General features: G+C 43.0%; 1 protein-coding gene across 6 annotated transcripts in view; it reads left to right on the top strand.

Annotated features, from left to right (window-relative positions):
• Positions 1-17,075, top strand: part of Parn (poly(A)-specific ribonuclease (deadenylation nuclease)) — a 130,235-nt gene that overhangs the window by 31,404 nt on the left and 81,756 nt on the right. For all 6 annotated transcript variants that reach the window (NM_001358453.1, NM_001358452.1, NM_028761.3 and 3 more), the window contains 5 exons: positions 5,222-5,265; positions 7,170-7,212; positions 8,346-8,421; positions 10,571-10,681; positions 11,217-11,286. In NM_001358453.1, coding sequence (NP_001345382.1) covers positions 5,222-5,265; positions 7,170-7,212; positions 8,346-8,421; positions 10,571-10,681; positions 11,217-11,286 — 344 coding nt within the window. The remainder of the gene's footprint in view (positions 1-5,221; positions 5,266-7,169; positions 7,213-8,345; positions 8,422-10,570; positions 10,682-11,216; positions 11,287-17,075) is intronic.

The raw sequence follows: 17,075 nt of genomic DNA, 5'->3' as shown, positions 1-17,075 counted from the left end.
TCTGGAAGATGAACAAGTGCTCTAAACCAGGAGCGGAGCCATCTCTCTAGCCCCACTTTGTTTTGAATCTTATATGTAGCCCAGACTGCTCAGATTACAACATGCTCTCCAGCTCCTGGCTCAGTCTTGCTTTACATCGCTGTGAGGCTGGACTCATCATTTGTTGCTTGCAAGGTTTGGCTCTCTTGATGTTTGCTAGCTCATGTTGCCCCATTAGCTCCTGATAGTCTTTTGAAGAAGAGCAGTATGCTCTGCCACTTGCACAGTGGGTCTGTTGCTGCTTGTCCTAGGGCTTGGTCTTAACGTACTTCCGTGACAACCCATCCATTCCTCTCTAGGATGCAAGGGTTCCAGTGAAAGTGATGACCATACATTTGCATTTTCTGTCTACAGAGCTAATGGTTGTTTTCAGTCATTAATTTTTTACTAGCCATGGAGAACAAAGGAGCAAGGGTTAGGGTTACTGATGACGCAGTTACCATAAGGACTGAGGGAGCATATTTAATATTGTGCTTCTGGTATTCTTAATAGCAAACAGAGACAGGCACATGGAAGGCATTAAGTATTGATTTAACAAGTGACTTGTCTTCTGACTACTGCTTTTGTAATCCTCTGATGTATAGCTCTCTTCACATCACTGACCCTGCTTAAGATTCTCAGGTATTCCCACATTGTTTCTGCATCTAGCTGACTCTTTGGAGTTGGGCTTGTCAGGTTGTATCTGATTGCCTATGTACTCCAGTCTCTGCTAGGTTCCATGTTCCTTGGTAGGCTGATGTGGGCTCTGGCAGGCCCGGGTTTCAGTGCTTGCTTGCTTCTGCCTGCTTTCCTTTAGCCTTGCTCCATGTTCTCAGTTCTAGATCTCCACTTAACCCTTTCCTACCATGCAGTTCTTCTCTGCTTGCTGCCATGCTAGAAGCTTCAGTGGCTGATCCTCCAGGGCTTTGGGGGTCCCCGGTGCCTAAGTTTTGTTCTATATCATATGGCACAGCCTCTTCTCCTAGGTGATAGACCTGGGGAGGATTGACTTCAGCTTGTGTGTGATTGCTCAGAAAATGTGAACTTGAATGAGGTTAGTCCAATTCAAATTCTACCAGTGTCTTAGTTAGGGTTTCTATTCCTGCACAAACATCCTGACCAAGAAATAAGTTGGGGAGGAAAGGGTTTATTCAGCTTACACTTCCACATTGCTGTTCATCACCAAAGGAAGTCAGGACAGGAACTCAGACAGAGCAGGAACCTGGAGGCACATGGAGGGTGCTGCTTACTGACTTGCTTCCCCTGGCTTGCTCAGCCTGTTCTCTTATAGAACCCAGCCCACAAGGGGCCTCCCCCCTGATCACTAACTGAGAAAATGCCTTACAGCTGGATCTCATAGAAGCATTTCCTCAGCTGAGGCGCCTTTCTCTGTGATAGCTCCAGCTGTGTCAAGGTGACACAACACCAGCCAGGACACCAGAGAGCAGGTGATTACAGTTTTACCTCACTGAGGTACCTGAGGTGATTTAGCATGCAAGCACGAATGCACACATGCATCTAAATCCTCTGCATGATCAGAGAGAAAAAATGGTCCTTTGATTTAGCTATGGAAATGATAAGAATAGGAGACAGTCTATTGAAGATGGTAGAATAGTTACATTTCCTGCCACCATATTTAAGTTTAAAAACATTTATTTTATGTGTGTGTATGGGTGTTGTCTTAGTTAGGGTTTCTGATTAAACACTATGCCCAAAAAGCAAGTTGTGGATAAAAGGGTTTATTTTTGGCTTACACTTTCATATCAGTGTTCATCATGGAAGGAAGTCAGGATAGGAACTCAAATAGGGCAGGAACCTGGAGTCAGGAGCTGATGTAGAGGCCACGGATGGTGGATGGATACTGCTTATTGGCTTGCTAAACATGGCTTGTTCAGACTGCTTTCTGATAATGAACCCAGGACCACCAGCCCAGGCATGGAACCATCTACAATGGGGTGGGCCCTCCTCCATCAATCACTAATTATGAAAATGAATTACAATGGGATCTTTTGGTGGCATTTTCTCAATTGAGGTTCCCTCCTTTCAGATAACTCTAGTTTGTATGACAAGTTGACATAAGACTAGCCAGCACAGTCTTGCCTGTTTTATTGCTGTGAAGAGAAACTATGACCAAAGCATCTCTTAGGAAATAAAGTATTTAATTTGGGGCATTCTTACAGTTCTAGAGTGTGCATCTGATCACCACAGTGAGAAGGAAACAGGCATGGCCTTGGAGCAGTAGCTGAGAGCTTTGCATCCTGATCTGCAGGTTATTGCTGGAATGGGTGGGCTTTTGTAACCCCAAACTCCAGTAATACATCTTCCCCAATAAGGCTTCATCTAATCCTTCCCAAACAGTTCTGCCAACTATGGACCAAGCTTTCAAACATAGGAGCCTATGGGGGTTATTCATATTCAAACCACTAAAGCCTGCCTATGTGTCTGTGCACTACATGAATGCCTGGTACCAACAAAACCCAGAAAAGGGCACTGGGTCCCCTGGGACTAGAGTTAGAAACAGTTCAGAGCTGCCACATGGGTTCTGGGAATTGAACCCCAGTCTGCTGGAAGAGCAGCCAGTGCTCTTTACTGAACCATCTCTCTAGCAACTGGCACCGTATTTAAGAATGTGAATGTAAAGCTAGTCATAGCTTATCTATAATCCAGAATTCCTACTCCAGGATGGAAGGTGGAGACGGGAGACTCCTTGGAAGTTGATGGGTGAGGCAGCCTGGCATATGGTAAACAAGAGACTCTGGCTCACGTGTGTTGGAAGGAGAAGCCTGGCATTAGAAGTTGTCTTTAGATTTTCACACATGTGCTGTGGCAGGCTTATGCACAATACTTATATACTTATTATTTGCACAGATATACCAAGATGAAAATAAAAAGAAAGAAACTGTGTCTTGTTATTTAGCAGAGAGTTTCTTTTTTTTTTTTTAATATTTTTTATTACATATTTTCCTCAATTACATTTCCAATGCTATTCCAAAAGTCCCCCATACCCTCCCCTCCACTTCCCTAACCACCCATTCCCATTTTTTTGGCCCTGGCGTTCCCCTGTACTGGGGCATATACAGTTTGCGTGTCCAATGGGCCTCTCTTTCTAGTGATGGCCGACTAGGCCATCTTTTGATACATATGCAGCTAGAGTCAAGAGCTCCCGGGTACTGGTTAGCTCGTAATGTTGTTCCACCTATAGGGTTGCAGATCCCTTTAGCTCCTTGGGTACTTTCTCTGGCTCCTAGCAGAGAGTTTCTTATGGGACCGCCTGATACTTGAGCATGTCCTTGTAGGCATTAGTCCAGCATTCTTTGTTAGTCCTGGAAGTGGCCATAATTCTACTTTTCTCTTGTTTGTAACACGTCTTAGTGGTGTTGAAAGGTTAACAACAGACTGTAGGGCATTTTTTGTTTGACTTAGCCTTAGACCCTTGCTCATGTATTAGCCATTGATTCAGTGACAGCCATTGAGAAGCTGGTGTGTATTTCAGGCTAAGTACAGTCTGTGTTTACAGGCTTGAAAAGCTAATTGTGAATGGCTGCTTGCTGTGAAGCATGAGTTGACTAAGGGGCAGGAGGGGCACTACCCAGGCTAGCATGGCAGTTATGTATGTAAGTGGGCAAGTTCAAAACTAAAGTGCTCTCATTTCTGCTCTAGAACTCCTGATCAAAATCAACCTGTAAAATAAATAGTCTAATTTAGGTACTTGGCGTTCTCTCAGAGGCTTAATGCCTCTGGCTGCTAACCTAGGACTAGTCCTGGAAGCTTCTAGCCTCAAGATTTACTGCTGAGTAAATCCTTTCTAGCGCTTTCTGAATTCTGGCTGGCTGGTTCAACTCAGCTGTTTTGGCTCAGACTCTTCTCCAAACTGACTGATTCAATCTGGCTTCTCTCCTGGCCTCTCCTGAACTGCTCTGCTTGGCCTCAAACTAATTCTGGCAATCTGTTTTTACTCTTCAGGCTCCTTCTTATTTGGCTTGATCTGTCTTTCCCTGCATCTAGTTTGTCCTCTCTCTACAACCTGTCTCTCTATAAAACTGTCCTGGTAAAACTGCCTCCTTTCTCTGTACTGCCCCTTAAGTAGCTTCCCTTATGTCTCTTCTCTTGAAAGTTGGACATATCCTATTCTGTCAGATCTTTCTCTGATTCATCACATTGTCTGCTACTCAGTTAGATATCACTTTCAAAGGTGGGTGTTTCTACAAACTAACTTTACCTTCCTTGTTTGGGATTAAAGGTGTGTACTAAGGGCGTGTCTATATTCTAGGAAGAGGGTTTAAGGTGTGTGCTAAGGGCTGAGCCACACCACAACTAGAAACAAGTTTTTCCAGTAAAGGACACAATCTTAGTTTACAGTGTAATCAGCTATCTTCCCACAGCAGTTGGTGCCACATTAGCAATTTACTGAGTACTTAGGCAGGAATCACGCATGTCCTAGGTCTGTGTTTTAATGGCCATTTTAACTAACAACCAGAGGTAGGCTCAGAGGTTTAAGCTGCTCTACAGTGTGTTCAGTCCCACATCAGTCACTAACTGTAGTGATGCCACTTTTTGCCACTATTAACCTAAGTGAAGTGGAGCACAGCCTGTCAGCCATCCCTGAACTCCCTGGGGTGCAGTCATTTAGGTCAGCAGTACTTTACATGTGATGGAACCACTTTCTCATTAGTTCAGCCATAGACTCTTTTGGTTATGATATTACTTATCCAGGCCACATAGTTCTCAGGGAGTGAGAACTGGGAGATATTCCTAAATTCATTATTTAATTTTCATTACATTAAAACTTTTAATTTTGTGTATTGTCTTTGTGTTTTGTGTGTTGCCAAGGTGAGCCTGTGGAGGTCAAAGCACAACTGTGGGAGTCGCTTCTCTCTTCCCATGTGGCTCTCATTGATCAGGAGGTCAGAGTAGGGCATTTGGGGCCTGGAACTAGATATGGGTGGTTTCGAGCTACCATGTGGGTGCTGGGAATCTAACCTGGGTCATCTGCAAGAGCAACAACACTGTTTACTTCAGAGTTATCTCTTTAGCTCCTAAGAGATATTTCTTAATTACATGTGGATCTTACCATTTAGCTTGAGGCCCATGTGAGGCGTTAATATTTGAGGAAGTAGTTGAGAACTGGAGATGCTCTCTTGTGTTTTTGGCAGTACTGTGGTCTGCTAGGAAAACAGTAACAGGTCATCTTCTTGCTTTTCAGGACCTGAATGAGTTTAAGGAGATGGCAATATGTGTCTTCCCCAGGTAAGCCTTGTTCAAGAGCCCTGACGTTTAAGACACTGAGTGAGGCGTATGCAGCGCAGTTAGTCAAGTGGACAAGCTGGGAGGCGAGTTAATGGATGGGACATCCCCAGCGTTGCCATAGTTGACTGTTTAAATTACAGGTAGTTTGATCATGCCTTTAAAGATCGGATTCTAACAGAGTGAAAGTGGAAAGTAGGTGACAGCTCCCTTTTTCTCTCCTGCTTCAGCTGTCTGAAGGACTGGTGAAGGGTCCTGTCATAGTTCTGGCCATTCACACATGTGGGATGTACCAATTTAATTGTTGATGTGTCTCAGCTGACAGTGCTGTTTCCTCAGTTAAGAACTAGATAGAGGCTGTCCCCATTCTGTGTCTGCTTCTCCCACTCTGGGTAGCCAGGCTCATTGAGCACTCAGCTATACTGGAGGGAAGACAGGGATGCACAGATAGGATCTTGGTTAGTGCTGAGTGCAGGGTAAAGAACACATGCACCTGGGAGCAGCTTCAGAGAACTGGCTCCGTTTATTAGGGGAAACAGAGGCTATTTAAACCTTTGTGGGGTATGGTGGCAAGTATACATTATTGGCTGGGGCCGGAGTGCTGAGGTTGCCTCATTTGCATGAGGAAGAATTCTAGGTGCGCTGTACTTGACCTTATGAGGGGAGAGGAAGTTTAACCTGATCATTGCCTACATGAGCTCCTCTGAGGAGGCAAGGGTCAGGGTACAAGACAACGTGCACCAGGACCTGCAGGCCTAGAGCCTGAACAGAACAATCCTACTCCTGCCGATTGTCCCCATTCTTGCTCCAGGCCTGCTTTTTTGATCCCATGGCTCTCTGGCCCCACACATCTTCTATCTTTGATTAAACACTATTAGTGTTTTCCACAGTCAGCATTGCACTGCATGCTAGTTTGACTACACCATGCATACATGTCTGAGGAACCGCAAGTAAAATGCATGGAGCTTGAACAGTAAGACAATATGTCTTTTGAAGGAGGGCAAGTTAGGATAGCTATTGCTACTATGGCCACAGTGTTTATATTTATGAGAATTTGTCCATGGTCACTCTGTTCCCTGGTATTTCTGGTCCCTGTAGTAGAGTAGTTAAGTGGTCTCCTTTTCTCATAGCTGTGATGCACTACCTGACAAAATCAGCTGGCATCGGTGTGAGGGTACAGTCTGTCTTGATGGGAAAGGAAGGGTGGGGGTTTTGGAGTTGAGCACTTCTCACAAGAACTGATCAGGAAGCAGAGAAAGGATTTACCTGCCTTTCTCTGCTATTTTACCCACTCAGTGGTAGTGCTGCCAGCGTTCTAGGTGGGTCTTCCTTCCTCAGTTAAGCCTCTGAAAACTTCCTCAAAGACTGACACAGAGGTGTGCTCATGGTTGATTTCAAATCCAGTCATGTTGACACTGGAGCTTAGCTGCCACTGTAAGAAATGGTAGCAGGAAACTTCCCAATGCAGACTTTGGCTTCCATAAGAGTTCAGACTGCAAACCAGATGGTGGCAGTGGGCAGTGGCAGTCTGGAAGGGTGGATCCACAGAACAGTAAAATGTGCAGTGCCTGCCTCACTTTCAAGATAGATGCTAGCCTCCTCCCTCCAGGTACAGGTACGGAACCTGTCCCTTTGGCTTAGTATGGACTGCATGCAACACTTCAGTGAGTGAAGGAAGCCAGAGGATGGGACTCTGTCCTCAGCTCATCAACCACATTGCCGCTCGGTTCACACTGACCAGTGTGTTTGTTTCATCTGTCCACTTCTATGTGTTTTATGAAAGTATTTAATATGTGAAGAATATGTTTTATTTATGAAACATTTTAAGTATTTTATATTTTAACAAAGTACATTTTCAATATTGATATATATTTTATTTACCTTATTAAAATGTATTTTGTTTCCAGACTCTTGGATACTAAGTTGATGGCCAGCACACAGCCTTTTAAGGTATTATTTAAATCTGAACTATCACTCATACGATATAATTTGAGATTTCTGTTTGTTTGAGACAGACTCTTGGTATGCTAGGCAGGCCTTGAACTCACCCTGTAGCTGATAGAAGTAACCTTGAACTTCTGATCCCTCCTGCCTTTGCCTCCCATGTGGTTGGTGCAAGTGTATGCCATCATGTCCAGCTTTCTTTGAAATTTTTTGTATGACCACAAATAGCTTTGGAATTCTGATCTAGTTAAATGCGATTTCAGACACGTTAAAAAATTAGAAAGGAAGAAGAGAGAATTTTGAAAAGAACAGAAATAATATAAAAATGTGAAGTTATCTTTATTTTTCCCACCACCACCACCCTGCAACACACACACACACACACACAGGGTTTCTCTGTATAACTGCCTTGGCTGTCCTGGAATTTGCATTGTAGACCAGACTGGCCTTGAATTCAGAGATCCACCTGCGTCTGCCTCCCAAGTGCTGGAATTAAAGATGTGCTCAACCACTGCGCAGCTTGTCATGTATGTTATTCAATAGCTTATACCTGCAGACAGTTTGTCCTTTTTCTGCCTGCCTGCTTATTTTGCATATTTGGACATATATTCTAATAAGGATAATTAGTTAATTATTTACATTCTTGTCAAGGACTTTCTGAAGCCTCCTGAACAATACGTTAAGACAGTGCTTTCTAGTTCTGTGTCTCTACCAGCAATGGAACTGCCTGTAGCCTTTTTGCAGTGCCTGTCAAAGTACTGACATCCCCAACCCCTCAGCAAACAACATGGAAGTTTTTTTCCCTCTGCCAGTTTTATCCCCAAAATTTTGCTTTTGTAATGAGGTTGGCTTTAAACTCCTCCTCCTGCTGCCTCAGCCTCCCAGGTAGCTGGGATTACAAGTGAGCACCAGCACTGCCTGAGTTTATAGGTTTTACCCTGTAAGTCTTTCCATTCATCACCTTTGAGTAGTGACCCTTGAACTTGTTCCTTTCACAAATGTGTTCTAATGGCTTCTGTTCTTTTAAGAGACACAAGAGGGCAGTATGGCGTGCATTTCCCACGTGGATACCCTAAATTGGCTCTCCTTAGTCTCTTGCTGAGATGACATGTCCTAATTCTCCGCTTACTGCTTTGCAGGATATCATTAACAACACATCCCTTGCAGAGTTGGAAAAGCGGTTGAAAGAGACACCTTTTGACCCTCCCAAAGTTGGTAAGAATATTGAACACGAAAACCATCAAACTTTGGAAATTACTATGTTAATATGTTATATTCAACTTTGGAAATGCAAATACGTTATATGAAATGTCTTGGAAATGGTAATGTGTTATTTGTGGACTTTGGCTGGGTTAACTTCTAGGCCCTTGGTAGATGGCTGCTTTCTGAATAATGATGGTATTCTAGTTCCATGTCCAGCTATATCCACATCATGTTAAGAGTTTTATGGTAGCCATTTACTGTGATGTTTGGCAATTAAAGTTTTAAGGCTTTTATTTCCTAATGCTTAGAATTCTTCCAAAATTTGATGTATCCTTTTATCTGGTGCATTATTTGAAGATAGACAGTATGTCAGTGACTGATCATTGGAGATGCAATGAAAATACATTTTGGGTCTCAGAAAACCTAAGAACTAGGCGTGCTGCCTAGATGAGAGCATACCTGTGTCCTCTGAGCTAAACAATGTCACTGAGGAAAGCCTGTGTTGAGGCACTGTGTCCTCCGTCCTGTTACCCACATTGAGTTGCTGACCTGCAGTTAGCATTCTATGGGCTGTGGTCAAAGACACTGATCACAGCACTAATGGTCCAGAAGTTGGTGATGCAGGTAGTAGGGTAGCATTGCTTCCCTTCTGGGTAATAGTCCAAGAATCCAATTACGATGTGAACTGGGTAGAGGGAGGGAAACCAATACCCTGTGTGTAACTGTGTAATGGGATAATTGATCTGGGGAATAATGATCTTCAGCAGGTGGTGTCTAGGGTCTTACTTAAGCACTACATTGTTAAAAGGCTTTCTTTCTTAGCAAGTGTCAAGCCCAATATTTGGTATGTAAGGAAATTAAAGAATTCTTACATAAAAAAGCATAAATGATTCCAGCCATTCCATCACTAGTTTCCGCTCTTGCTTCTGACGAGACACTGGCCTTTTTTGGGGGGGCGGGGGGTGCTTTTTGAGACAGGGTTCCTCTGTATAGCCCTGGCTGTCCTGGAACTCACTTTGTAGACAAGGCTGGCCTCGAACTCAGAAATCTGCCTGCCTCTGCCTCCCGAGGGCTGGGATTAAAGGTGTGCACCACCATACCTGGCTCGACAGTGTTAAAAAACACTCATTTCCCACTTGATTTTAGGAAATAATTACTTATGAGTAAGAGCTGTATTCTGTCCTATTATTTTCATATTTCTTTGGCACAGAACTTACTGAAAAGCAGATTATTCTCACATTCATTCAGCACTTGTATGTGTGACTAAGAACCAACTTATGAATGGTTTTGTAGTACAGTGGCCCCATGGACTAAGGGCAGCATTACAGCAAGCTCTGATCTATTTGGTCTGTATAAATTGCTAGGTTTGCACCAGCCGGGGGCCTGCTGCATCTGGCTGGACTTGTTGTTTTCTGGGACTATTTGGGACACTGGTGGAGGATGGTCATGAGCATGTGGCATGTTCCAGGACCCTGCCATTTGCTGCCCTCCCCCAAAGCCTTACGAGGGGAGGTGGATTATCATCTCATTTTTAGACAACTGGGGGGCTGAGGGGTGCAGTGCTTTGTCCAAGGGTCACATTTGTGTGAGTGACGGAGGGAGGGATTGACGGTCATCGCATGACCTCTCAGCGCCTCTGGTTTGTTATTTACTTTGCCTACAGAGTCTTACTTTGTAGCCGAGGTTGGACTAGAACTCACTATTTAGCCTAAGCTGGTCTCAAACTTGCTGTGGTTCTTTGCCTCAGCTTCCCACGTACATCAATTTTAGGTGTGGCCACCGTGCCCAGCTTGAAGTTCTGCTTAGTCTCTGCTTTGTCCTACATGTATGGTAAGAGTAGCAAGGAGGACTTGTCACAGGATGGGAAACATAAGATTGCAAATGGCTCCAGTCGGTGTGGCTGTGGAGGCCTACAGCTGAATCTTGGTAAGGAAACTGAGGCCTTTTTTTTTTTTTTTTTGTCTGAACTGCAATTCCCATTTTTAGGGATTTTGTTATCTCATATTCTAAGAATAGAACTGAGCAATAAGACAGATTTCTTTGTGTCTTCAGGCCACATACAATACACAAGACTGCATGCAGTATGGATTTGGCCAGACATCATGCTTCATATTCTGCAGTGCTCTGGGAGAAATTGATCGTTCCTTTGTTTCCTCTTTAGAAAGTGCAGAAGGCTTTCCAAGCTACGACACAGCTTCTGAGCAGCTTCATGAGGCGGGGTACGATGCCTACATCACAGGGCTCTGCTTCATCTCCATGGCAAATTACTTAGGTACCTGAGATACATGTTTCTGTCAAATAGAGTGAATAGAGGCGGCTTAGATAACAGATCCATCCGTGTTTCTCCTGGTGCAGGAGACTTGGAATCCTGGGATTGAGGTGCCCACACCTGGACACCAGCTTTCTAACAGTTGTCGTTTACATATCCTCACACTGTAGAGTGCTTGAGGGAGGAAGCACCTGTGTTTCTCGTGAAGGAACCAGTTACCCTATTTGACCCCCAGATAGCGCATTTAAGGTTATCATTGTTTGGGATGTGGCTTCCATCTGGAAGTGGGGAAGGGATGGCAATCTGCATCACCACTGTGGTCCTAGGGTCTGGCCGTCCTTATAGAAGCAGGAGGGTGATGAGAGGGGAGCTAGAAGACTTGAGGTGGGGACACTCAGGAAGGGACAGCTGCCTGCTGCCTGTTGTAAGATGTGTGGACCTTCAAGAGTACCATTACCTCTCTGAGTGTAACTCACCATGTCTGAGCTTCTGCACGTTGACCATGTACTGTGTGTAATATCCTGCTTCTCTTCTCTAGGTTCTTTACTCAGTCCTCCAAAAATGTGTGTGTCTGCCAGATCAAAGCTCATTGAACCCTTTTTTAACAAGTAAGTAAGCAGAGGGTTGCAGCCTGATTCTCACACTGTGGATAAGACCCATATCTTGGGGGACAGGGATCCAGGGTATATTTTAATTAAATATTTCTCATCTTTAGTTCTCAGATGTTTTTTGAAAGTAGAAGTTGACTTTTTGGAAAGAAAGTATTTCTGATGGCATAGATCTTTTCCAAAAATAAAAGATAGTGGTTTTGGCATTTAAATTACCTTCAAGGGATGCTTGTGTTTTAGTTAAATCCACTTCCTATCAAACTTTACACATGACATTATTATTTATTCGTATTTGCCTTATTAACTGATTACATGTTATTTCTAAGGAGATGTTAGATAAATAGGATGCTGAGCTAAGAAGCCACGCTTGTAATTGCATGCTCATTGGTTCTCTGTTTGCCTCGTTTTCCTTTTGTGGTGTGCAGGGGATTAAACCATGGTCTCATGCATGCTAGTGTTCTCCTGTCTATTTCATCTAACGAGGGAAAATCTTGTACTTGCGATTTCTGAAGAAGTCTTAAATTCAGAGCATTTTTCAAGAATCTCAAAGATTGTTATTTCCTAGTGTGGTTTGTGCTTGCTTGGCAAGGTCTAAACTAAACTAGCATCTGAGTTTTGCTCTGTGCCACAGCCCTCAGCCTTCTTCTTGGCTTCAGTCTCTCTGACAGAGTTGATAGTAGATTCTGTGTGAGCCAAACAGAATGAGACAGGCACATCTATCATGGTATGAACAGCTGTTTCAGAGTTGGGAGTTTCATCACTTCTGTACATCATGTGCAGCAGCTCCATTGTATCATGGCTTTACAGGGGAGGATATTGTTTCCCTAGGGTGTCTATATTAACTATAGGTCTACAGTTCTTTATTTGGTATGCTGTAGTGACAACTACTACTTCCAAACCAAGATTCTTATAGGCTCTGGGTAGTGGTATTCCCTGAGTTAGTGAGTTTTATCGTGAATTATAATGTGGCTTCCTTTATTTTCTTTTTTCTCACTATCTTTCTCCTATCATTATTAATCTTATCTGTGAGTGCTTTGCCTACATTATATCTGTACACCATGTGTGCTCCTGGTACCTTCAGAGACCAGAAGGAGGAGTTAGATACCCTGTAACCGGAGTTTGTAACTGTTTTTTGTTTGTTTGTTTGTTTTTGTTTTTGTTTGTTTGTTTTTTTTGAGAAGGGTTTCTCTGTGTAGCCCTGGCTGTCCTGGAACTCACTCTGTAGACCAGGCTGTCCTCAAACTCAGAAATCCGACTGCCTCTGCCTCCCAAGTGCTGGGATTAAAGGCGTGTGCCACCACCGCCTGGCTGTTTGTAACTGGAATTACAAACAGTTGTGAGCTGCCATGTAGGTGCTGGGAACTGAACCTGAGTCCTGGAAAAGCAGCCAGTTATCTTAACTGCTGAGTGGTCTCTCCAGTACCTCTTTTTTTCTATTTTTGTTGGTATTTTACCTGGAAGTTCAGAGGAAATATGTATGATATTGATGACCTTTTCAAAAGAGAGAATTGTGTGATGTTTATTGGAAATTAAGTTGGAGTTTTTTGGCATGGAAAATGAGTTGTGCTAACACAAGTTTCTTTGATGTCTGGCCAGTTCACTAAGCGTGGGGAAAAAAGAGTGAAAAATCATTTTCTTAGCGTTTACCTCTTATTTCAGAGCAGTGTTTTTCTTTGTAATTCTTCTTAAATCCCTGCCATAGACCATGGAAGCCACTGGTGCCAATACACATGACTGAAGTTCAAGCATCTCTAACATTAAATGGACATGGTATTTCATTCTCCGGTCTACAGTATTCTTCAAATTGAAATGTTTAGTTCCTGCAAGTATTTGAAGCAGAAGTTCTCTATTACATTCAGGTGTTGTGGATACCGACTGGGTTAGAGGGTGACTGCATTTAGCTTCTGAGTCTCACATGTCCCCAACAGAGCAGAGCAGCCTGATCAAGAGCTTTTCTGCATGAGTATACGCCAGATGCTGCACAGCAGTCTTATTCCAGGATTTCAGGCCTCTAATCCTGGAACTTGGAAGACAGAGTCTGAGACTAGCTCTGGACCATACAGTAAGCTCTAGGTCCACCTGAGCTGCAGTGTGAAATCGTCTCCACCAAAAACATAAGGCTTCATTTAGCGAGAGAACATCTGTCTGTTTAGGATTTTTCTTTTTGAGGGGCTAAAGTCTAAATACATATCTCAATTAGTTGAATAGGGGATAAGATCAAGAATCCTATGATTTTCACTGAGAAATTGACTTTTGGCCTATTTTTTCTTGTTTGTAAATGCTTTGAAGAGAAAATACTGTGGTTTTTCTACTATGTGTTGTAATATCTTGGGCCAGTGCAGTCCTATCTCCTGATGCACTGCTACTTTTGACATCTCTTCTGTTGTGGTTTAGGAGTCGCTGCACAAAGCACTCGGGTATTGATCAGTTAGACAGGGATGGTTTATTGTTTGCACACCCAGATGCTGATCAGACCAGGACCACAAAAAGAATAACTTAATTGTGGTACCCATCTGTCCTGCAAGCAGACTTTTTATAGGAAAAACCAGGTTCAAACATTTAAAGGCAAGGGGGAGCAGTATTACATTTTAGCTTACTAGAGAGAGTATTATCAACTGACCTTTAAAAGCTGATTGCGGGGCTGGTGAGATGGCTCAGCAGGTAAGAGCACCCGACTTCTCTTCCAAAGGTCCTGAGTTCAAATCCCAGCAACCACATGGTGGCTCACAGCCATCCGTAATGAGATCTAACTTCCTCTTCTGGTGTGTCTGAAGATAGCTACAGTGTACTTACATATAACAAATAAATAAATCTTTAAAAAAAAAAAAAAGCTGATTGGTCCTGAGTGAGGTAAGAGAGGTGGTGAACGGGGGGGAGTTTTGAACATTGAGATAACAGAGCATGGGTGTTATAATCATAACTCTTTGGCTTATTAGTGGCATTCTTCAGTGTCACCCACAAAACCACAGTGAGCTCATATGCAGGCTCAGGGGCTTCTGCCTGCTGGTCACCTCTGACTCAAGCCATAACAGTTCATATTGACCTTTAACTTGATGAGTCCTATGTAAAGCTTTGTGGAATTCCTTAAGATTAACAAGCTTCAGGATGTACAGAACATAACATTAATGGGATTTGTGATCAGCATGACCTTGCTCTGAGTCAAGTTAGTTTTCTTTATCAGTGACTGGCAGGCATGTTACAGCAACAGTATGAAACAGCTGTCAAGCATGGAACAAAATGGCTACAGCTATTCTGGGGTTGGACAAGGCGGTTAGACCACATCATCTTCCGTCCTAGCAGTCACATTGCTCTTGTTTGCAAGTCTGACCTATCATATTAAAACTTTAGTTTTGTCATTTTTCAAGTTACCATGTTTATAAACATCAAACATTGGCTCCCAATATTATATCAATTAATGATTTTAGAAAAATATAACTTATTGTTGCAGGACATTTGATCACAATGTGAATCCTGAGATTGGATTATTTACTGAAAAAAACTGTTTCTAGTTGTGGTGTGGTTCAGCCCTTAGCACACACCTTAAACCCTCTTCCTGGAATATAGACACGCCCTTAGTACTCACCTTTAATCCCAAACAAGGAAGGTAAAGTTAGTTTGTAGAAACACACACCTTTGAAAGTGATATCTAACTGAGTAGCAGACAACATGATGAATCAGAGAAAGATCTGACAGAATAGGATATGCCCAACTTTCAAGAGAAGAGACATAAGGGAAGCTACTTAAGGGGCAGTACAGAGAAAGGAGGCAGTTTTACCAAGACAGTTTATAGAGAGACAGGTTGTAGAGAGAGGACAAACTAGACGCAGGGAAAGACAGATCAAGCCAAATAAGAAGGAGGCTGAAGAGTAAAAACAAATTGCCAGAATTAGTTTGAGGCCAAGCAGAGCAGTTCAGGAGAGGCCAGGAGAGAAGGCAGATTGAATCAGTCAGTTTGGAGAAGAGTCTGAGCCAAAGCAGCTGAGTTGAACCAGCCAGCCAGAATTCAGAAAGCGCTAGAAAGGGCGAGCTTACTCAGCAGCAAGTCTCAGAGGCTGAAAACATTCTAGGTCTAGATAAGATTGTTCTGAGGCTAGAAGCTTCCAGGACTAGGCCCATGTTAGCAATTGGAGGGGTAGTAAGCCTCAGAGACTACAATTACCATAGGGGAATAAAAGGTACTTTTTCTGAAGGTCAACTTATTTCATTATTCTCTTATTTTTTTATTTTCAAACAGTGTCTCATTAACCTCTGTCCTCAGACTTTCTGTGTAGCTGAGAAAGATCTTGAATTTCTACTTATCCTGTCTCTCTCTTCCAGGACAATTAATTTTTATAGTCATTTCTCTAAATGTAGATTTCCTATACTGGCGTGAAGTCTGCCCTCACACATCATAAACAGTTGTGTGTTTTGTTATCATCAGATTTCTGTTTTAAAAGTAAAGTTTGAGGCAGGTTGGCAGAATGGCTCAGTAGGTAAAGGCACTTGGCACAAAAGCCTAGCAACCTGAGTTTGATTCTTAGAACCCATTAAAGGTGGAGTGAGAGAATTCACTCTACAGAGTTGTTGTGACTTCCACATGCATGCTGTAACATGTGTACCCACATATACACAGCATGCACACGTACAATAATAATTATAAATAGAATTTTTAACAAAGAAGAAAGGGGTAAACCTTGAACGAAAGATGAATTCATATTTCCATTTAAAATTGTGTGTGTGTGCATGTGAATGTGTGTGTACCCACTGACAATGGGGATGGAACCCTGTATCCTATATGTGCTAAACCTTATGACTGAGCTATACCTCCAGCCAGTGAAGTCCGTATGTATGTGTGCTTATTTGTGTGTGTGTGAAAACTGTGTGTGTGTGTGTGTGTGTGTGTGTGTGTGAAAACTGAGGCATGGCAATGGGAGTTGGGTGGCAGTGTCCTGATTGTTTCCGTGGGGAACTCTCTGGTCAGGACATGGTCTATTTTATAACCTTGATCTATTTGAATCAATGCATTAAAAAAACAGACTTAGAAAAGATACTTTGGCCAAACCCTTTAAGGCTGGAATGAGATAAAAATATGCTCTGCTTTCACTATCACTGAGCTACAGAAGGAGAGTCAGGACTTTGCCTTGTATCTTATGAACAGCTAGCTGTCTGTCTGCGCGGCATTCTGACATCTCTTGAAGACAACCTCCTATGAAGCTTAATGAAAGTAGGGGTTCCTCCTCTATTTAGCACTGCCTTCCTGCCCTGCTCCCTACAAAATCATTGTGGTTGTGGCAAGCTGTAGGTTTTACATTTTTAGTTTAATGCTAGCAGTGAGCTCGTTTACCCTTTGGCTATAGATCTGAGTGTGGAGTATCTCCTTCTGTGTGCTCTGCTTTCAAGAAGGACGCCTGGTTAGGGACGAAAAGTCACTTTGAACTGGGCAGTTACAAACACTAATATCCTACTATTCAAATGACAATAATGCTACAGTTATGGAAGGTTGTGACAGCATATTTAAGAGCAGCAAGTAGAGAGGGGAGACGATTCCTTACAGCCCAGTCCCCAAATAAAGCTCACTCATGTTTTATTCCTTTCATCTAAGGAAAGTGACTATGTTCTGGCAATTTTAACTGTAGTCAACCTGCACTGTGCTCTCAACGGGTTGCATGTGTGCACCTGCCCAAGCGCTACCTGAATTGAGAATCACACACATACTCACCAGTTAATTTCGATATGCCTTGACTAGCTTAATAGCTGGGTTCTTCTAATCCTTCCCTTGGCTAGCAAATACTCCCCTCTGGTATTCAGAG

The sequence above is a fragment of the Mus musculus genome, chromosome 16, assembly GCF_000001635.26.
Source record: "Mus musculus strain C57BL/6J chromosome 16, GRCm38.p6 C57BL/6J".
Classification (NCBI taxonomy): Eukaryota; Metazoa; Chordata; class Mammalia; order Rodentia; family Muridae; genus Mus; species Mus musculus.
The sequence above is the reverse complement of the archived record's forward strand: the minus strand, read 5'-3'. Positions and strand labels throughout refer to the sequence as shown.